Genomic DNA, 23,600 nt, shown 5'->3' with positions numbered 1-23,600 from the left:
CCTTTGACCCGTAAAAGGTAGAACTGGTTGTCTACACTCGAGGGGAATGTCTAAAAATTCTTCGCGAAAATATTATACCGTTACATAAACTTGCTTTTTCTACAAACGTGTTAAAAATGCAATAATACAGTTTAAAAATTCACTTTTAACTGCAGTGCTTTAAAATTTTTAAAGCTCTACTCTAGTGCTTTAAAGTAGCATTTTTAACACTCCTATGGAGTGCTAAAAATTGCATTTTTAACACGGTTGTAGAAACAATTTATTAAATTATGAGTGACTTTTTATAATGTATTATTAATTTTATAAATTGAACTTTCAACGTAACAGTTTTACAAAAACAATGAAGAACGATTAACCATTATTTATTGCAATAAAATTAAATTTGAAGATTATTTTTCTAATTTACTATAATTTTTTAAATGTACTGAAATTTTGCGGCCCTGGTACAAGAATTTCACTCTACAGTGTTGCTAACACTGTTTAGGTTGCACAACAAGTTTGACGATAAATTGTATCGTTTGTTAGCAGTTTAAAGCGAGGCATTCACGTTCCGATTTGTGATCCCTCTAGCGGTCCAACTTTCGTAGTTGGATCTCAAATCGGGCTGTAAATAGGCTAGCTGGATTAGTGGTACGACTCGGAACAATATGAGGGACCACTCGAAGATCCAACTTCCGACTGGCGGCGAAGTGGGAGCGTGAATGGTGTTGTTGGATACTGGATAAACGAAATGTTACCAATCTTGTAGAATTTTGTAAGTTTTGTATATCTTTATTATTGAAGGTTTTTGCAAAAATATCTAAGTTGTCTTCTTCTAAGAAACATTAACAGAAAGGCATTAGCCTCAACAAATAGGCGATATTTAAAAAAAAACAATTTAAATAAAAGTAGATATACTGATTTAATTTTTAATTATTTTTAAAATAAGATAACTACTTCGGAAAATCTGGACAATAAGACTTGTAGTCCTGTGTGTGAGACTTAACATGACCAAACAAAACGAAATTAAATTAGATAGTGCAGCCGATATGTGAAACAATTGTGCGTTTAATGATAGAAGTATATAATTTGGACCACATATACTACACATATAAAGGTTTAAATTTAGATATAAGGCCATCTCAGATTTTGCCTTTTCCAAAAATTGAGGGAATTCAGAATGGCGACTATTAGTGTAGGAAACAGAGGTTGAACCTTGCAAAATGGACACAAGTCCGGTTTTATTTTTTTTCTGGCATATCAAGGGGTGCTTATTATAAGACTAACTTTTTCTGAAAAAATTTCGCCCCGGAACCCCCCTTTTCACCCCTTTAAAGGGGGTAATTTATGGTTTTTGCAGAACGTATCCCTTCCTGTACCTTTTACAAAAAATTTCTTTTATAGAAATATGAAGAGGACTATATTTTCTACGATTTATTTCCAACAGCATCTCTCTATCATCCGACGTTTAGCAAGGGTGGCGCCCCAAAGTTGACAAGTTTTTAAAAAAGATGTTTTTAAAAAAAATATATTTTTCCCTAACTCTAACGGAAATTAAAAAGAAATCCTGCGGCAATTATTCACAAATAGATGATTGATTTTTTGGTACAGGTTTCACTTAAGGATAATTGCCCTTTTTTTAATTACAGGGTGTTACATTTTAAAAAACCCCTTTTTATACCATCTGAACCGTTTATGCTAGAGTAAAAAGACTTTCAGCGATTACCCATGTACTGGTGTTATTTACAAATTTGTATAATGCACCCCCACTTTTCCCCGGAACCACCCAAACAAAAAGAAGAATTAATAAATAAAGTGATTTTCTTGGAATCCTTCACACACAATGCCCTTCATTAATATGCTTCATATATCATTTTGTGCAAGTTATTATTACCCATGCATGGACACTAAAAGCGATTTCCTAGTGCAACCCCTGTAGCCAAAAACAATAAATAAAATGGGGGGTTGAAAATTTTTTTTTGTTTTTTGCTTTTTGATCCATATGGGCATATGCTTCATCAATAGTGCTTTTCAAAAATATATATGGTTATTGCAACATCCCTGCGCAAACCACCCCTATCCTTGAAAATATACTGCAGAAACTACCCCTATACCTTATCCAGCATATTTTTACGATTTTCTCATTACCTATTCATTTTTTTTAAACAAAACTTATACAAGGTTAAAGACCACTATTTACTCTAAAAATTAGGTCCTATTCATTTTTTTCGTTTAAGCAACCGTTACGGCACAGTGGCGCCGTAAACCTCATATATGCTTTGACGGGCTCCAGTTTTTGTTTATTTTTTCGTCATCTGTTTGTTTTATTGATAAAGTACTTATGTAAAATAAAACAATACAGTGTAACCTACAAATCATGACCTATGCATATTTTACATTCTTTGCTCCCCAAAGCTACAGTGGTGGCCCAAAATAAATTTTTTCATATTTTCTAAGGCTACCTTAATAGCACAATATTCACCCCTAAGTGGTCGCTAAGCAGTGGCGGATCCAGGGAGGGGTGATGGGGGCGATCACCCCCACCGCTCTCAAACCAAGTGATATTATATTTGAAGATTATAAAAATATTCATATATTTTTATAGAAATACTTATATTATATTAATATTATTTTTATAAGAATGACTTTTTATGCTTTAGCGACAGTGGCGGATCCAGCATCGTTAAGAGGGGGGTGCCAATTGGTTAAGTTTCTATAAAAATAAATGAATATTTTTATATTCTTTGAATATAATATCACTTGGTTTGAGAGGGGGGGAGGTGATCACCCCCATCACCCCTCCCTGGATCCGCCACTGCGTAGAGACCACCTAAGGGTAAATATTGTGCTGTTAAGGTAGCATTAATGCAATAAAATGCATGTAGGTGGCGAAAATATGCAAAAATTTATTTTGGGCCACCACTGTGGCTTTGGGGAGCAAAGAATGTAAAATGTGCATAAGTCATAATTTGTAGGTTACACTGTGTTGTTTTATTTTGCATAAGTACTTTATCAATAAAACGAACAGATGACGAAAAAAAAAAAACAAAAACTGGAGCCCGCCAAAGCATACATGAGGTTTACGGCGCCACTGTGCCGTAACGGTTGCTTATACGAAAAAATGAATAGGACATAATTTTTAGAGTAAATAGTGGTCTTTAACCTTGTATAAGTTTTGTTTAAAAATAACACATAGGTAATGAGAAAATCGTAAAAACATGCTCGCCAAGGGATAGGGGTAGTTTCTGCAGTATATTTTCAAGGATAGGGGTGGTTTTCGCAGAGATGTTGCAATAACCATATATATTTTTGAAAAGCACTATTGATGAAGCATGTGCCCATATGGATCAAAAAGCAAAAAACAAAAAAAAATTTTCAACCCCCCATTTTATTTTTTTTTTTTGCTACAGCGGTTGCACTAGGAAATTGCTTTTGGTGTCCATGCATGGGTAATAATAACGTCCACAAAATGATATATGAAGCATATTAATAAAGGGCATTGTGTGTGAAGGATTCCAAGAAAATCAATTTATTTATTAATTCTTCTTTTTTTGGGGTGGTTCCAGGGAAAAGATGGGGGTGCATTATACAAATTTGTAAATAGCACCAGTACATGGGTAATCGCTGAAAGTCTTTTTACTCTAGCATAAACGGTTCAGATGGTATAAAAAGAGGTTTTTTAAAATGTAACACCCTGTAATTAAAAAAAGGGCAATTACCCTTAAGTAAAACCTATACCAAAAAATCAGTCAATTATTTGTGAATAATTGCCGCAGGATTTCTTCTTAATTTCCGTTACAGTTAGGGAAAAATATATTTTTTTTAAAAACATCTTTTTTAAAAACTTGTCAACTTTAGGGCGCCACCCCTGCTAAACGGTGGATGATAGAGAGATGGTGTTGGAAATAAATCGTAGAAAATATAGTCCTCTTCATATTTCTATAAAAGAAATTTTTTGTAAAAGTTACAGGAAGGGCTACGTTCCGCAAAAACCACAAATTACCCCCTTTAAAGGGGTGAAACGGGAGGTTCCGGGGCGAAATTTTTTCAGAAAAAGTTAGTCTTATAATAAGCACCCCTTGATATACCAGAAAAAAAATAAAACCGGACTTGTGTCCATTTTGCAAGGTTCAACCTTTGTTTCCGACACTATATACATATGTGACTAGTAGAAAGATAACTTTTGAACGAGACGTCAGATTTCAACCAAATTTGGTACAGATGTTCTTTTTTTGGTGTATAAGATCGAGGTCTTGAACAGGAAGAATCAATTTACCAGAAATTGTGCTTTTCCTGGTTTTATGTAAAAATATGTTGTTTTTTTCAATTTTTTCACCCTTAATGTATTAATTTTTCAAAAAGTTAATACCGCCATTGAAAAGGGCCTAAAAATATTTTTTAGGGAATATTTTAAACTTTTTAGTTATGTTAATTAACATTTAATAAATGCATAACGTATCTTCATATGTATCTAGGCATTTGCGGCAGATTCGTGCAAATATTATAAGAATAATTATTGTGCATTTAACGGTAGAAGCATATTATTTTAACCACATATACTACATATATAAAGGTTCAAATTTAGATATGAGGCCATCTCAGTTTTTTTCCTTTTACAAAAGTGGCGGGAATTCAATATATTCAATGATATATAGGTTTTTTTTTATGAATAAGATCAAGGTCTTAAACCGGAAGAATCGGTTTACCAGAAGTTGTGTTTTTACTTTATTACTGGTTTTTGATGTAAAAATATGTTGTTTCTTTTTCAATTTTTCATCCTGTATATAATAAATTTTTCAAAAAGTAATACCGCCATTGAGAAGAGTGTAAACATATTTTTTAGGAAATATTTTGAAATGTTTAGTTACAGTAATTGCCATTTAATAAATGCATAACGTAATTATGTTCACATGTACCTATGGGCGGCAGATTCATTTTGAATGCCCGCCATTTTTGTAAAAGACTAAATCTGAGATGGCCTCATAATATCTAAATTTGAATCTTTGTATGTATAGTATGTGTGGTCTAAATTATATGCTTCTCCCATTAAATGCACAATATTTCGTATATTATTATTATTTGCACCGCACATAGGGTACTTATAGATACGTGATGCATTTATTAAATGGTAAATAATACTAAAGAGTTCAAAATATTTCCTAAAAAATATTTATACGCTCTTTTTAAGAGGAAACAGTAGCGATCAACAGGTAGCCAAAACGCGTTCCAAGATTGCGGCTGTAATTTTGAATATTTTTTCGAGATATTTGGCACACGTATTCGTAATATAATAAAGAACGGTCGTTCCCAGTTGTGAGGGGAGCTGTTGGACTGGTTCGATTTAAAATTTGTCCCAAGTGGCAGATAACATGACTTCAATTCCTCCGGGATCTCCCAAGACTTTGTCTCCTAGCTCCTCCGAAAAACACCACTAATAATTTGCAACTAAATATTACTTATAGGAGCTTGAAACTACGTATTAAAATTTTCGTTATTCTCGATCAGTCATCTGCCACTTGTACGCCGTTCGAGTTCACCAAGCCAAGTGTCATATCCTTCCCCTTAGTTCAACGAGGATCCTCACAGAACAAGACTTACATGACAGCGAATGGTGTCTACTACCAACTGAAGAACTTATGCCAACTAATAGTTAAATTAGATATTATTGTTTTTAAGTATAAATTAATGACTAAGCGTTATTAAAATTTAAATAAAATAACTATTAAAATAATTAGAAGTTAACGGACCGTTACAATCTCTAATACAAATAATGCAATAATATAATTAACGGTATTAGAGGCTATTGTGGCCTCAGCATTAAAGGCGCGTTTACATGTATCCAGTAACTGGCGCCAGTTGCACTGGAACGACAGTGCTGGCATCATGTAAACGCTTTTTTGTTCCAGTCCAGCGCTGTCTGCCAGCGCTGCCTCGAATAGAAAGCTGGTCTATTTTTCGTGCCAGTGGCACTCGTCCGCGTCCCCTCTAACCCCGTGCTAGTGGTTGTAGACACGTGTAAACACAGCGTTCCAGTCGCTGGCGCTGTCGTACCTGTGATTTCAGTGGCCGTATTAGGATTTTTAATAAGAGTGCCAGTGAGATGGGCGCCAGTTACTGGATACGTGTAAACGAACCTATCCAGAGCTGTCTTAGTCAAGCACTCGCATTCCAGTGAGACTGGCGCCAGTTACTGGATACGTGTAAACGTTACTTAAAGTATAAGCTGAGCTAAGCTAAGCTGGAGCTTAATATCATGAATGCAACCAGGCATTAAAGTACTAAGTGCAACAAACAAAATTGCATGGAGGACGAAGAAGCTTCTAGATATGTTTCTACTGAATTTTGCTCCCAGTGAGGATATGAATAATATCCACACTCTTAAACATATTATACTGCAATGTAAACTTGAAATCCTTCCATATAAAGCATCAAAGCTAACATCCGAATGTAAAAAATGTCAGTCGTAGATATAGACGTACAAAGAGATATTGTTCCAGAGAGGCAAGTTGTGTTAAGTGTAGAAGAAAACATTAAATATTAGTACAAAACCAAGCAATGTAAAACCAAAATGTTAATATTGTAGAGAGAAACACCTAGTAAACTATCGAAGTTGTAAAGTAGTCATTGAGTTACAAAAAATTAGAGATAAAGCAATGAACCAAAACAAGCCTATCTAAATTCACAATCAAGATGCACTAGAAATAAACAAACCAAGGCATTTCAATGTTACCAGGAGCACTCTTGAACTTGAATCATGATTTACAATGTATAAACTTTGTAAATTATGATTTAGGATTTATACAATGTACATTTATATACATTGTAAATCATGAATTGGGATTTTCCCTTGTAACATTCAACGTGTCTTGGTTTGTTTATTTCTAGTGCATCTTGAAATAAACTGAAGTATAATAGAATTCATACTTTGGCAATTAAACAAAGCAATGGAGAGTAAACTATGCTAATGTAATTGTAAAAGGAAGTAATTCTAAAGCCGGCCACTCACGATACTGCGGTGTCGTTCGACAAAATCGTCGATGATGTCAATTCTGCAGTATTACAGTAGAGAAACGAGTTTCTCTGTCGTAAAATTGTAACGATTTTGTTAGATGCACGGTCACACACGATCATTTTTTTTTTCAATTAGTCGACTTCGGCAAAAATGAATGATACCGCATTATCGTGAGTGGCCGGCTTAAGATCAGCAACAAAATAATAATAACGACCAAATTAATATTAAACTCATTCTAGCAAAATTAGAAAAAATAAAAAATTTTCATATCAACAGTTAATGAACGGCTGAAAAAATTAGAATATAGTGCTCAGCTCGGTGCCGCCCAAAATCCCGACATGCAACAATCCTCGCATAAATAAAAATTCCGACTCTTGTTTAATACTTTTGATACAAAATACTTTTGTTTAGCAACAAAAAACAAGAAACAGATGGCCATAAACAAAAAACAAGAACGAAATGTATTGTTAAAAAAACTTATCAAACCTGTCGGGATTCTGGCCTGTCGGGATTTTGGCCTGCCGGGATTCTGGCGTGTCGGGATTTTGGCCGTCGGGATTGTGGCTGTCGGGATTTTGGGGTAGACCCTGCTGAGCTATACCTAGAACTATGCGTCTTTAGTACATTCAATCAAGGTGCTAATATGGAACGCAAATGGACTTCTAAATCGTGGGTATGAACTGGAGTTAGTGTTTCAGATGGAAAATATCGACATACATAGTCATGTCCGTTGATCCTTCCGTTGAGTATTAACTGCAGCATCCTATATCTATCATCCGAACTGGATAATTTCCAGTAAAAAGACACCTCACACGATAGGACTATACAATGGAGATCTCAGTTGCAGACTATGCAATAAAGAGACTGAGAAACTCAGACATATATTAATTGTGCGACTGCAAGGCTCTGAACCGCAAGAGTCAAGCAATAATATATGGACACTGCAGACCAACTCCGAAAGTATATGGCACTAACCTAATGGACCTTTACGGGCTAGTGACGGACACTACTATATTGGATTGGGTGTTATGAGAACAAACAGAAGAAAGTGCAATAATCCAAAAGACCGGGGTGCATCCATGGACGGCTTCCAGAAGAAAAAAATGCTTATATTCTTCTTCTTGTAGTTCCTTCTCCTATCGGAGGTTGCTATCATCACAGCTATCCGTACCTTATTGGCGGCTGCTCTGAAAACATCTACTGAGCTACAACTATACCACTCTCTTAAGTTTCTCAGCCAGCAAATTCTTCTTCTACCTATAGATCTTTTACCCTTTATTTTACCTTGCATTATGAGCCTTAATATCTCATATTTCGCACCTCTGGTAATGTGGCCTAAATATTTTAGCTTTCTTGTTTTGATGTTCTTTATCACCTCGCAATCCTTTTGCAGCCTTCTTAACACTTCTGCATTTGTAACTCGTTGGATCCATGGTATTTTCAAAATCCTTCTATAGCACCACATCTCAAAGGCTTCCAACTTCTTTATATTTTCTACTTTTAGTGTCCAACTTTCTACTCCATACAACAAAGTCGAGAACACGTAGCATCCTAAGGCTCTTATCCTCAGCTCCAGAGGAAGGTCTCGATTAACAAACATCTTTTTCATTTTTATAAATGCTTGTCTTGCAATTTCGATGCGTGGCCTGATTTGTCTACCCTGGTCATTGTTTTCATTTACCCAGGTTCCCAGTTCCCAGATATTTGTAGTTATTCACTCTTTCTACTTGTTTTCCCTCGATATCCAACCTTCCTACTGTATGTTGCTTAGAAATAATCATGAACTTGGTTTTCTTAACGTTCATTTGTAGTCCATAGTCCATACTGACTTGATGTAATTTATTTACTAATAGTTGCAGTGCATCTAGACTGTCTGCAAAAATAGCGGTGTCGTCTGCGAATCTTCTGTTGTTCAAAATTTTTCCGTTTATTGATATGCCCTGTTCTTCCTCTGATATTGCTTCCTTAAAAATAGCTTCGCTGTACAGATTGAATAACAATGGAGATAACACGCAACCCTGTCTAACACGTCTCTTGATTTTTATGGCCTCTGTTTTGACATTTTCGATTTTAACCGTTGCTTTTTGATTCCAGTACAGATTGACAATAACCCGTATATCTCGACTGTCCACATTCTCCTCTTTTAAAAGTTTTATAAGTTTCTGATGTCGTGCTCTATCAAAAGCCTTTTGATAATCTATAAAGCAGACATAAAGATCTTGGTTCATATCTAGTCGTCTTTGCGCGAGAACGTTAAAAGCGAACAGAGCCTCTCTCGTTCCTAGACCTCCTCTGAAACCAAACTGGTTGCCATCTATATCTTCCTCTATTTTTTTGTATAGTCTTCCATGTATTATTTTGAGGAATATCTTAAGTGTGTGGCTTATTAAAGAAATTGTTCTATACTGGGAGCATTCTGTTGCATGTATTGACTTTGGTAGTGTTACAAATGTGGACAGCAACCAATCCTGGGGTATTACTCATGTTGTATATACCTTGTTGGACAGATCTAAAAGTATATGCAGTGTTTCTTCTTCATTAATGCATTTAATTAGCTCAGTGGGTATCTGATCTGGGCCTACTGATTTTGCGGTCTTTGCATTTCTAATTGCCTGTCGTATTTTCTGTCATACTCTTCTATTTCTTTGCATTGTTCTGTTAACCACTTTTCCTTGGCCTTTTTTATCTCTACTTTAATTTTATTTTGTAGTTCTTTGTATTTTGGCTCATTTCTCCCTTTGGCTTTTCTGCTCTCTTTAATGAATGCTAGAATTTCCGAAGTCATCCACTTCTGCTTTTTATTTGTCTTTGCAGGCTTTAAATTTTCTTCCCCAGTCTTTAGCAATGCCTTCTGTATTTTATTCCATTTTTCATTGACATCTTCTGATGTTAAAATTTCTTCTTCTACTTGTGTTAGATTTGAGTTGACTTGTTGGACCATTTTTTGATGTATTTCTGTTTTTCTTAATTTCTTATAATCAAGTGATGGTTTACTTTTATGTCTTACTATCTTTTTGAGTTTCAAATGCATTATTACTATCAGCGGGTTATGATCTGAGTTGACATCTGCTCCCGGGTACGCCTTTACTGCTTTCATTGAATTTTTGTATCTATTTTTGACCAGTATATAGTCTATTTGGTTTCTGACGATGCGGTCTTTGTTATCTGTAGGAGATCTCCAAGTGTACAAGCTTCTGTCCGGTAGCTGGAACATTGTGTTCATTACTGCAAAATGTTAATTTTGACAAAAATCCACTAGTCTATCCCCTCTTTCGTTTCTGACACCTAGTCCAAATTCCCCAACATATTCGTCAACTTTTCCTCTCCCGATTTTAGCATTAAAGTCCCCTATTACTATCGTAATGTCGTCTTTTCTAATAGATCTTAAAATTGTGTCTAACTCCATGTAAAAATGTTCTATCTCCTCTTCATCCTTATCAGCTGTTGGTGCATATACTTGAATTAAGTTAATTTGTTGTATAATCGTCTTCAACTGAACGCTTATATACTGTGCGGTAATGACAATTGCTAATATTATGGACACTAAGATCAGAATATATAAGGGTAATCATAACAGAAGGATTGGAAACAGAATTGCACCTTGGGAAAAGGGACTGCAGTGTACTGCAGTTAAGTGTAATTTAATTGCGATCTAAAGTCACATAACTGTTTTCCTATTGCATATTTTGGCTTAAAATTTTCCAGAAAACTTCTTCGTGACTCATGTTTTCATGCTGTGTTAGTCAAGATTATAAACTAGAAAGTTGGTCTTTCAACATTTTTAAGTAAATATGAAACTAAAGAAATCTGACGACCAAATGTTTAAAAATTAACAACTCCTCTTTTATTTTGTTTATTATGTAAATACTTCAAAGATCATACAGTGAAATTTTCAGAAGAAAATATTTACAAAGATACGAGTTAAATTTTGAAAAATCATAAAAATTGATTTTTGGCATTTTTGCATGCAATTTGATTTTTGAACATATTCCACTAATTCTAGATAAAAATAAACTTCATGCTCGGATTTACCGACCTCTAAAACATAATGACCAAAATTGGTCATTCGCCTGAAAGTTGATTTTCGTGGACGGTATAACGTCATTTTAGGACGCTCACAGACAGAATAAAAAAATAAAACTTTCCAGCTGACATAATATTCCAACTGATATTTGAATTGAATACAAAGAAACATAACAGGAATCATTGTAAGTTGCCAAAGCACAGTTTGCGTATGCGTACATACAAAGATACTTCTTCAGCTAAAAATACTTAGTTTAAGCACTCTTTTATCTATAATAAATTGTAACATAAATATGTAAAACATTCCAGCATAACATATTCTGGAATAAAAAGAACTACATAATATTTCAAAGATAACAAAAAACAAAAAATAATGATTAACGCTATCGGTGTCACACACCGACGACAGAATTATTCATTCGGGATTTACAAAATAACTGTTTTTTTCTATCGCCACTTTCTATACCTCTTCCTATCAACTAACCTCGTGTTAGTGTACATTCTTACCTACTTGGGTACAGTTGTGCGAGTTTCATAGCTATTCTCGGTGAAAGACTCCGTAGCGACTAACGGTGTGGTTATTACTTTATTGGCATAACTTGCAGTTCAGGTAAAGATTTAGCATCTTATTATTGCATTTTATCGGTAAGTTTTGGTCAAGTCTTATTTATAGATTTACTTTGAAGCCGAACAAAAACGTTGGAATGGAATTATGGGAAATGGTTCCTAGCGACGATGAAAATTATTTTGACGATGAGGGAGGTGAAAATGAAAGCGGTTTTTCATTTTATATCTGTTGTTTTTCAATAAAACATTTAAAAAAATAATTTTCAGTCATTCCTATACACAATATAAAATATTTGTACGAATTTTATAGCAATAACTATTTTTTTTTAAATTGTCGGTCTCTGACACCGTAGCGAATCTTGATGCTCCGTTTATCCTAGCGACTAACGGAGGGTTAAAGATGAGAATATGTAATATTTTTATGCAATTACTATCAATAAATGCAAAGGAAAACTATCAGTATGAAACAGGTATTAGACAAGGAGATTCGCTGAGCCCATTATTATTTAATATGATAATGGAAGAAATCATAAAGAAATTTAAAAAAGAAGAGGATATATAATGTAGAAAAGAAAATAAAGATAATAGGCTACGCCGACGACGTCATAATAATAGCCGAAAATGAAGATGACATATACATAATCAAATTCCCTTATACCATATTGGTGTCGGGATTACAATAATAACTTAGATATTTTGTACAAATTTACGCCACTGACTTCTATTTTGTGCCAATACTTTTGCTTCTTTCCAGGATTTGCCTCTCTGTTGTAGAACTTTTCCAATAGCTTGGTCCCATGTTTCTCTTGGTCTTCCAAGAAGATGATTTACAAAGATTAATTAAAGAATTCGAAGACACAGTGCACATATACAACATGGTGATCTCAACAGAGAAAACTAAATCGATAGAGATATCGGCGGGACCAATACCATGTAAACTGGTCGTAAATAACAAAATAATAGAACAGGTGATGGAAACGGAATAGTGGGAAATAAAACTGTCAAGCTACGAGAAAGTTGAAGAAGAAGTACAATCACAAGTGAACGTGGTGAACAGAGCAAGAGGATGTCCCAGTAACACAATCTGGAGAAACAAATATTTCACAACGGAAACTAAAACCAGGATATATAAATTAACAGCTGGAATATATAAATATATAATAAAAGCTGGAAACAGCAGAACAGAAAGTCTTAGGAAAAATACAAACTCAACTCTAAAAGACAAGCTAAGAAGTGAGGAACTACGAGCAATATGTGGTATAGAGTAAATAAACATGTGGATCAAATTTGAAGAAAAATAAAATTGAATCAACAAATAGAAAGACTGGCAGAAAATAGAATATTCCGAATATCAAGAGACAAATCGCCAAATGGAAGATCATTGGGACGACCGAGGAAAAGATGGTTAGACAACGTCAATTGAGACTAAAAGCCGAAGTAAAACAGGCATGAGCCTATTTATTAAGAAGGAAGAGGAGGAACACTATCAATAAAAAAAATATCTTGACCGGGCAGTATCGTCGCCCCCGCTAGCGCAATTATTCCGATTCGATTTTTTTGCACAAACTTACTCAAAAAGAGGTCCTTATAACATATCCACAGGGTGCCGGGCGGTGCCGTGGTCGAAAAATTTTTTAAACAATTTTTTTTTAAACAAATGCACAAAAATAATTTTTTTATTTCCAACAATTTTTTTTTTAGATAATTTGGATCATTCTGAGCAAAAAAGATCTGTCATTTTTCTCTAAAATTGATTGTTGTCGAGTTATACGCGATTAAAAATTTGAAAAATGCGAAAATGGCCATTTTCAAGGCTTCATAACTCGATTAAAAATGATTATTATGAAATTCAAAAAGTGACAAAATCAAGATTCAAATACCTTCTTCAGCGTCCTGAAGAGATTTATGTCATTTTTTTTACAAAGCTGTTATTTTTAGTTATTAAAAATTAGCGGTATAGTCAAACTGTATCGTCGCCCCCATTAGCGGAACTATTTCGATTAGATTTTTTTGCACAAACTTACTCAAAAAGAGGTCTTTATAACATATCCACAGGGTTCCGGGCGGTGCCGTGGTCGAAAAATGTTTTAAACAATTTTTTTTAAACAAATTCACAAAAATAATTTTTTTATTTCCAACAATTTTTTTTAGATAATTTGGGTCATTCTGAGCAAAAAAGGTCTCCTGTCATTTTTCTCTAAAATTGACTATTGTCGAGTTATACGCGATTAAAAATTTGAAAAATGCGACAATTGCCATTTTCAAGGCTTCATAACTCGATTAAAAATTATTATTATGAAATTCAAAAGGTGACAAAATCAAGATTCAAATATCTTCTTCAACGTCTTGAAGAGATTTTTGGCATTATTTTATTCACTTCAGGACGCTGAAGAAGGTATTTCAATCTTGATTTTGTCACTTTTTGAATTTCATAATAATTATTTTTAATCGAGTTATGAAGCCTTGAAATGGCCATTTTCGCATTTTTCAAATTTTTAGTTTGAAGCAAAGTTTGTGCAAAAAAATCTGATCGAAATTGTTCCGCTAACGGGAGCGACGATACAGTTAGACTATAGCGCTAATTGTTAATAACTAAAAATAACAGCTTTGTAATAAATTAATGACAAAAATCTCTTCAGAACGCTGAAGAAAGTATTTGAATCTTGATTTTGTCACTTTTTGAATTTCATAATAATCATTTTTGATCGAGTTATGAAGCCTTGAAAATGGCCATTTTCGCATTTTTCAAATTTTTAATCGCGTATAACTCGACAACAGTCAATTTTAGAGAAAAATGACAGGAGACCTTTTTTGCTCAGAATGACCCAAATTATGTAAAAAAAATTGTTGGAAATAAAAAAAATATTTTTGTGAATTTGTTTAAAAAAAATTGTTTAAAAAATGTTTCGACCACGGCACCGCCCGGCACCCTGTTTCTTTTTGAGTAAGTTTGTGCAAAAAAATCTAATCGAAATAGTGCCGTTAACGGGGGCGACGATACAGTTGGACTATAGCGCTAATTGGTAATAACTAAAAGTATCAGCTTTGTAATAAATTAATGACAAAAATCTCTTCAGAACGCTGAAGAAGGTATGTGAGTCTTGATTTTCTCACTTTTTGAATTTCATAATAATCATTTTTGATCGAGTTATGAAGCCTTGAAAATGGCCATTTTCGCATTTTTCAAATTTTTAATCGCGTATAACTCGACAACAGTCAATTTTAGAGAAAAATGACAGGAGACCTTTTTTGCTCAGAATGACCCAAATTATATAAAAAAAAAATTTGGAAATAAAAAATTATTTTTGTGAATTTGTTTAAAAAAATTGTTTAAAAAATTTTTCGACCACGGCACCGCCCGGCACCCTGTGGATATGTTATAAGGACCTCTTTTTGAGTAAGTTTGTGCAAAAAAATCGAATCGGAATAATTGCGCTAGCGGGGGCGACGATACTGCCCGGTCTAATCAAGTTGCTGTATGGATAAGCTAGTCAATAACTTACCTGTAACTACTCCTTGGGTAGTTGAAAAAACTGTTACAAGAAATAAAAATACTATGTTGAATATAACATGCATATTGTACTAATGAGTGTATATTATTCTATCCCCTAAGAACAGAACTGCTGCAAATTTAATAGGACCACTTCCTACAAGTAAATCTCACCCCGTTTGCCTACTTAATTTTATTTGTTGTTCTGTAATAGTGAATACGATAAAGTTTACCAAAAATGAAACGTTTTTTATCAGTCTTATCTAAAGTCTTATCAGGTCACTTACCAAAACAACATGAAATATAAAATCATTGTAATATCTAACTAGGTCACTACGTATACTTCTTCTTCTTTGAGTGCCTCTCCTATCGGAGATTGGATATCATTAGGGCGATTCTAATTTTATTTACTGCTGTTTTGAACAATTTGTTAGTGGTACAGCCAAACCACTTTCTCAAATTTCTCATCCAGGACATTCTTCTACGGCTTGGATTTCTTCGTCCTTGGATTTTTCCTTGCATTATATTTTGTAGGAATGTGTACTTTTGTCCCCTCATCAGGTGGCCTAAGTATTCAAGTTTTCTCTTTTTTATATTCAGTAGAACTTCTGGCTCGTTATTTATTCTGCGTATTACTTCTTCATTTGTAATTTTATCCACCCAGCTTATTCTTAGTATACGGCGGTAGCACCACATCTCAAAACTTTCAAAATTTTAAATATTCCTCTGTTTAAGAGTCCATGACTCAACACCGTAGAGCAAAGTACTGAATACATAGCATTTTAATATTCTAGTTCGTAGATGAATACTAATATCACGATTACAAAATAATTTTTTCATTTTTATAAAATTAGACGTGCCAGTTTCAATGCGTCTTTTTTTCTCGTGATTTTGGTCACCTGTTTCATTGATAAGGGTTCCCAAGTGTTTGTATTCGTTTACTTTTTCAAGTTGGGTACCGTTTATTGTGATGTCATTTATTGGATTCTTACTGAAGGTCATATATTTGGTTTTTTTGACGTTCATCCTTATGCCGTAGTTATTACACATCTCATTCATACTTTCAACTAGATGTTGTAGATCGTCCGCTGTTCTTGCCATTATCACAGCATCGTCAGCATATCGAATGTTATTGATAACTTCTCCATTGACTATTATCCCTTCGTTTGCATATGAGAGAGTTTCTTGGCATATTTGTTCGCTGTAGATATTAAACAAGAGCGGTGACAATATACGACCCTGTCGTACCCATCTACGTATTTCTATTTCGTCCGATGTTTGGTCTTTTATTTTTATATTAGCTCGCTGATTCCAATATAGATTAAATATTATTTATATGTCTCTGGTGTCAATGTTCTTACTCTCCAGGATTTCTTTGAGTTTACTGTGGCGTACTTTGTCAAAGGCCTTTTCAAAGTCTATAAAGCATGTGTGTACCTCTTGGTTAACATCTAGGCATCTCTGTGTTAGAACGTTCAAGGCAAAGAGAGCATCCCTTGTACCTAATCCTTTTCTGAATCCCATCTGTGTATCGTTAATATCGATGTCTAGTTTTTTATAGATTCGGTTGTGGATAACTCTAAGAAATATTTTAAGCAGGTGACTGATCAAGGAGATTGTTCGATGATCTGAACATTGCATTGCCTTAGTTTTCTTCGGTATGGTGACAAACGTAGACAGCAACCATTCTTGCGGTATTATACCAGTACTGTATATTGCATTGAATATATGCAATATTATGGTTACGGATTTATCATTCAAAAGCTTCAGCAGTTCTGTAGGGATTTAATCAGGTCCGTTTGCTTTTCCATTTTTAGCGTTTCTTATTGCGTATTCTACTTCTTCTTTCAATATGTCTGGCCCAGTTGCATTGATTATCTGAGTTAAGTTGTTTCTATTGTCTTCAAATAATTCATTCAGGTATTGTGTCCATCTTTTTATTTTATTCTCTAGATCTACAATAAGATTTCCATCTTTGTCTTTAAGTTTACCTATTTGGCATTTCTTTATGCTTCCTGTTATCTCTTTTACTTTTTTGTGCATATTGAACGCATCGTACTTTTTCTCATAGGTTTCCATTTCTTCACACTGTTCTTTAATTCAGGCCTCTTTGGCTTCTTTTATTCTCTTTTTTATGTGTTTGTTTAATTCTTTGTATTTGTCTAGGTAATTCTTCATCTTTCTTCTTTGTTCCATCAAGTCTAGTATGTCCTGTGTCATCCACCCCTTGTTCTTTGTTGTCGTTTTTGTCAGATGTTCCTTTCCTGCTGTTTGTATAGCTGTATTTATGTACTTTAATTTTTGGTAACGTTATCTGTATCGTTAATTTGTTGTTGCACTGAACTGAGGTTTTCATTTATTTCTTCTCCTGTTTCTTGTCGTATATTTTTGTTTCTAAGTTTATCTAAATCTAGTGTCTTTCTGTGTGGTCTCCTAATCTTTTTTGGTCTCGCCTCTATCACAGTAACTACCGGGTTATGATCTGAGCCTAAGTATACACAGGCCGTTATATTACCAATATGGATGAAGCAGAAATTTAGCCAGTGATGATTAAAGAAGCATTGTTAATAGAACAAAACAATAATTTATTTCACGAGAATTATCAATGTTCTAAAAGGAACAAGCGTTATATTTGGAATGGTCTAAAGTTAGTATCCAAGATCAACAAATGATAACACAACTACAAACTCGTATAAATCAACTTCATCATTATCAATCAGCCAATCAGATCCACTGCTGGCTATAGGCCTCCCTCCTCTTTCCACTGTTCTGTACACTGCGCCGCTTGTAGCCAGCTTCCCGCTACTTTTTTAAATTGTCGGTCCATCTAATCTGTGGTCGTCCTCGGCTTCATTTGTAATTTCTGGGCTTCCATTTTATAATTCGTTTTGTCCACCGTCCATCTTGTGTTCAAGCTAAGTGTCCTGCCCAGTTCCACTTAAGCGTCGTAGCTCTTTCGATGACGTTTTGAACTCCTGATCGTTGCCTGATTTGTTGGTTTGTTATGTGATCTCGAAGGCCCATGTTGAGCAGTGCACGTTCCATGGCTCGTTGTGTAACTCTGGTGACAGGACTATAATGCGGTTATTTTCTAAATAAAAAAAATACTACGGGAACAAACTCCGTACACATGGTTTGCATACGAGAATAAAAGACCCATTCAAGTTTTTGCCAAATATCTGCCACTTTCAGGTTAACCTGAGAATATTGTAGATCAACTGAAACAAAGAGGACTTACGCCGGGTTGAACCAACATAATATATTAAGTTTAAGACATACCATAAGCTTCAATATAAATGTAAATCCTTACGCTGGTGCCACTCTAGTGTCTAATACCGTTAATTATCGCACTATTTGGCATATCTCTAAAGGCGGGAATACATATCCGCGCCGCGAACTCCGCGCTGTGTGAGCGCCGCGCGTTCGTGGCGCGGTTAATGTTCGTTAAAATTTTTCATTTTGACGAACCTTCCGCGATTCAGAGGAAACTTACGAACATTTAGTAATTGTAGATAATTAGTATTAAATGTGGGTGCCTACATTGGATTCGTTTTTCTCCGATCAGATCAGATCCGATATCGGCCGACGTCGGGAGTAGCTTCTCCTATTCTCATCAAGAAGTGTTTGGTTTCATTCCGATTGGTTGCAAGTTGAGTTGAAAGTTGGTTGCAAGTTGGGTTGCAAGTTGGTTGCAAGTTGGTTGCAAGTTGGTTGCAAATTGGTTGCAAATTGGTTGCAAGTTGGTTGCAAATTGGTTGCAAGTTGGTTGCAAATTGGTTGCAAGATGGTTGCAAGTTGGTTACAAGTTGGGGATTGCAAGCTAACATGTTTAAATATATTCAATGTCATCATCTCATTTTCACTTTCCACGGTAAACATCAATAAGTTTGATATTTCCTTCCTAACACTCCATTACTAACAAATATTCAACTCAGGCGCCCCAAAACCAACAAACCACTCGCAAACCCGTCCAAATACGTATTGCGAACCATCAAAGCATTTGTTGAAAAGCCGACAGAAGTTAGATCGTGGTGCGCCGTGTGCGAGCTGTTTGTGTGCCACTTGAAAACAGGTACTAATCTAACAAATATGCTGCGCGCGAGCGGCTCGCACACCGAGCAGCCATGCAATGTATGCAATGTATACTGCAATTTATACTGCAATGTAAAGTTGAAATCCTTCCATATAAAACATCAAAGCTAATATCCTAATGTAAAAAATGTCAGTCGTAGATATAGACATACAAAAAGATATTGTTCCAGAGAGGCAAGTTGGGTTAAGTGTAGACGAAAACGTCCAATATTAGTACAAAGCCAAGCAACGTAAAACCAAAATGTTAATATTGTGGAGAGAAACACCCAGGAAACAATTGAAGTTGTAAAGTAGTCATTGAGTTACAAAAAATTAGCGATAAAGCAATGAACCAAAACAAGCCTATCTAAATTCACAATCAAGATGCACTAGAAATAAACAAACCACGGCATTTCAATGTTACCAGGAGCACTCTTGAACTTGAATCATGATTTGCAATGTATAAAGTTTGTAAATTATGATTTGGGATTTATACAATGTATATACATTGTAAATCATGATTTGGAATTGCCCGTTGTAACATTCAACGTGTCTTGGTTTGTTTATTTCTAATGCATCTTGAAATAAACTGAAGTACCTATAGTAGAATTCAGATTTTGGCAACTAAACAAAGCAATGAAGAGTAAACTATGCTAATGTAATTGTAGAATGTAGAAGGAAGTAATTCTAAAGCCGGCCACTCACGATACTGCGGTGTCGTTTGACAAAATCGTCGATGATGTCAATTCTGCAGTATTAGAGTAGAGAAACGAGTTTCTCTGTGGTAAAATTGTAACGATTTTGTTGGATGCACGGTCACACACGATCAATTTTTTTTTCAATTAGTCGACTTCGGCAAAAATGAATGACACCGCAGTATAGTCAGTGGCCGGCTTAAGCACGATCAGTAACAAAATGATAATAACGACAAAATATTCAACTCATTCTATCAAAATTAGAAAAAACAAAAAATTTTCATATCTACAGTTGATGAACGGCTGAAAAAATTAGAATATAGTGCTCAGGTAGCTATGCTTCTTTTCATGAGCATTTTTCAGTACGTCACAAATGATAGAAAAAAGGTAAGTCCGTGATAATATACATTTTAGTGACATGAAATTTATTTAAATCTGACAGTTGTCACATTTTATTTCCAATTTGGCATAAAAAAATCAATTGTGTCTATTGCATTTATAAAATGGTATTTTTTTTATTTGTATAGTCTTATAAATTGTACAGATTATATTCGTAGATATATTATATAATTCGTAAAAATTTTTTTTCGATTATAGCGCCATTTATTGATAACTAGAATAAATGTTATAAATGTCACCGATGAAATGTAATCACCGACGTGCGTTTTTTGTCACATACAATTTTTTTTTCTTTTTTTTTTGGGGAGTTGAGAATCTTCTAAAGACCGTCGGGGAAGGTATCCCAGGTGTGTTGGATTCAATCCGCCACGCTTCACCGTGCCGGATCGCCTACCAACTAAACTCACCTCCTCTTTCTCCAGCCGACGAGTCCGTGACCACTCTTAGCGAGTATATACACTGACCCGTCGACCTTACTCTTAACTCCCCCCTGGCACTTTTCGCGTGCGTTCCGCAGACTAAGTGACCCCCTAGTTGCCCCACCCCACACACACCTCGCACACACATACAATTTAATGCGTTAGAATGAAATCGAAAAACTGTGACGCACTGAAAGATGCTCATGAGAAAAAGCATATACCTAGAACTATGCGTCTCTAATACATTGAAGGTGCTTATGGAACTCAAATGGACTCCTTAATCGTAGGTATGAACTGGAGTTCATACCTACGATTAGGTATGAACTGGAGTTCATACCTACGATTGTATGTTTCAGACCCTACCTTCTATGTTTCAGACGGAAAATATCGACATGCATAGTCATGTCCTATCTCAGAAACACATTTTACTAAACAGTGCTTCATAGCATTACGGGGATATAAAGTGTACAATAATATTCATATTCATATCAATATTCATCCTAATAACAACGCTCAATGTGGTAGCTCAGTTATAATTCAGCGCCACAAGTACTTATTGGGGTTCACGATTAACTACGAAAAAGGGTATGAAAAAAAATATGGAGCAGAAACCTTATCGACATGACGACCAACTTATCGGCCTAGAGATCCTAATACGACATCGGATCTCATCTATTTTTTCATATACAAAAATATCTCGTCAAACTACACACAATCAGAAGAATGTGAAGATTTACTCTCTGATTATTCAGCTAGAATATTAACATTTATTAAAAATATAATACAGAAAGAAAACAGTCCACAATTAATTTTCAAATACACTGAATGAATAAGCTTCAAACAACTACAAACTTCAAACTGACAAAACAACTACGTACTTCAAAAAAATATAGATTTAAAGGTACCGCTTAAAACAGAAGAAGACATTGAGAAAGAGATGGAAAAATTTAACAACAAGATTTTTTCGAATCCTGAGAAAACTAATAAATATTTTTGAAAAATTTAAACGCAGAATGAAGTTACTTAGACCGAAAGTCCCTGAATTCTACTATAATATTTATTTTAATAATTTATATGGTCTGGCCTAATCGAGCTAGAACGAGTTATTTCGCATTGGACGACCTCTGTAATATTTTGCAGTTTTGGTGGAGAAAAAGTTGATGTTAATTGATAGGAGTCACAGTGAAATGAATTTATTGTGTTGTGCCCCTGCTGGTGATATTTTGGTGAGTGAAATTTAGTTCTACTGCACTTACTGGCACTAAATATAAACATTCACAACACCATATTTGTTAAACAACTTTTTGCTTCTCTTATCAATAATCACAACAAACCTATTATTGGAACAACTAATCAGCTGTCGATAGGCAGCCAGAATTACGATGAGTAATTACTGGTTGCTGAACATAATATACACAAATTGAAGCTAAAAATAAAAGATCATCTCCAGGGTTGCTTTTGACTACGAGGGCACCCTAAATAAAAAAATATGAGTTCACCAACCGAAGATACCACCACAATGACAAACACCTCACAGCCTTCCACTTCGTACACAGCAGCAGTAAAGAAAAACATACCACCGAAATTATCCTTCCCCAGCAAACAGCAAGCCGTAGTGATGCACTCTGAAGAAGACCTTAAGTTATATGACTACGTCAAATCCATAGGAGACATTATCGGACCAAGAAATATATGCTTCGCCTCAAGGATCTCAAAGAGCAGAATATGTATTTATTTAACCAAAATCGACCTATTTGAGCAGCTTATTTCCACAAACCCTACTATTAACATCGGAAGCCATATCCTGTCAGTAAGAAAATTAGTCACACCAGCAAAACGACTGATCATATATAATGTATGTCCCTCAATACTACATGAAATGTTAGAGACCGCCCTGAAAAATATAGGACTTCAGCTAGTTTCTCCAATATCATTTCTACGAGCTGGTATTCCAGGAGATGAATACAACCATATTTTGTCCTTCCGTAGGCAAGTATATTTTGTGCCACCCCATGATAATCCTGAAGTTGAAACATCCCTGATTATTCCATTTGACAATCTTGATCATAGAATATTTTTATCCACAGATAAAATGATTTGCTTCTTATGTGAAAAACCTAGCCACACTGCATCAAATTTCCCCACTCCTGAATCTAATCAATCAGAAAATTCGAACAAAACACTTTCCCCTCCTTCTGATATTTCCCAAGTTGCAAGTCTAAAGACACCACCGGTAGCTCCACAATACCATAATTCTTCGGAAACTCCCAATGACACGCAAAAAATTGATATAGATTCAAAAGGTGCAAAGAGACCGAAGTCATCGGACTCGTCAGAAATAGAACAACCGACTAATTCAGAGTTTATCATACCAGATCAAGCCACAAAAAAAGCAACTCAACCCAAAAAGAAACTCAAAAGGGACTCTTCAATTCACGATGACTGCAAAATATCTTTGGAATCCAAGAATGCAATCAGAGAGCACTACCAAAAAGATTCTTTTTGTTACCGGTCGATAACTTCATAGCTTTCTTAGAGAATTGTTACGGTATATCCAGCCCACTGAGTGAAGCACTGCTGTTTACAAAAAATATAGAAGATCTCCTCTCTGATATTTCCAAGATCCACAAATCACTAACAGATAGATCTCTCAAAAATAGACTTACTAGAATTATTAAAAAAATTAAATTGGAACTAGGCTCAAGTAATTCTGACGCAGAAAGCATAATCTCGGTATCCTCACAGGACAATTTCGAAGAAGACCATTTCTCTGAAGGTCCAGCCACATCAGAAATATAAAGTAATCATTTTCAATTTAATCCAGTGGAACTGCAACGGGTTTTACCCCCGTCTAAAACGTATTCAACAATTAATTATGGACACGAATGCTGACATTATCTGCCTACAAGAAACAAACTTCAAGCAAACGGACAAGGGTTATTTTA

General features: G+C 34.9%; 1 protein-coding gene across 4 annotated transcripts in view; it reads right to left on the bottom strand.

Moving 5' to 3' along the window:
- LOC114337262 (nose resistant to fluoxetine protein 6-like) overlaps window positions 1–15,272 on the bottom strand; it is a 202,714-nt gene extending 187,442 nt beyond the window's left edge. For all 4 annotated transcript variants that reach the window (XM_050642947.1, XM_050642951.1, XM_050642949.1 and 1 more), the window contains exon 1: window positions 15,085–15,272. In XM_050642947.1, the coding sequence (XP_050498904.1) occupies window positions 15,085–15,157 (73 nt within the window). In that variant the 5' untranslated portion in view covers window positions 15,158–15,272. The remainder of the gene's footprint in view (window positions 1–15,084) is intronic.
- Between the last annotated feature and the right edge of the window lie 8,328 nt (window positions 15,273–23,600).

The sequence above is a fragment of the Diabrotica virgifera genome, chromosome 2 (genome assembly GCF_917563875.1).
Source record: "Diabrotica virgifera virgifera chromosome 2, PGI_DIABVI_V3a".
Classification (NCBI taxonomy): domain Eukaryota; kingdom Metazoa; phylum Arthropoda; class Insecta; order Coleoptera; family Chrysomelidae; genus Diabrotica; species Diabrotica virgifera.
The sequence above is the reverse complement of the archived record's forward strand: the minus strand, read 5'-3'. Positions and strand labels throughout refer to the sequence as shown.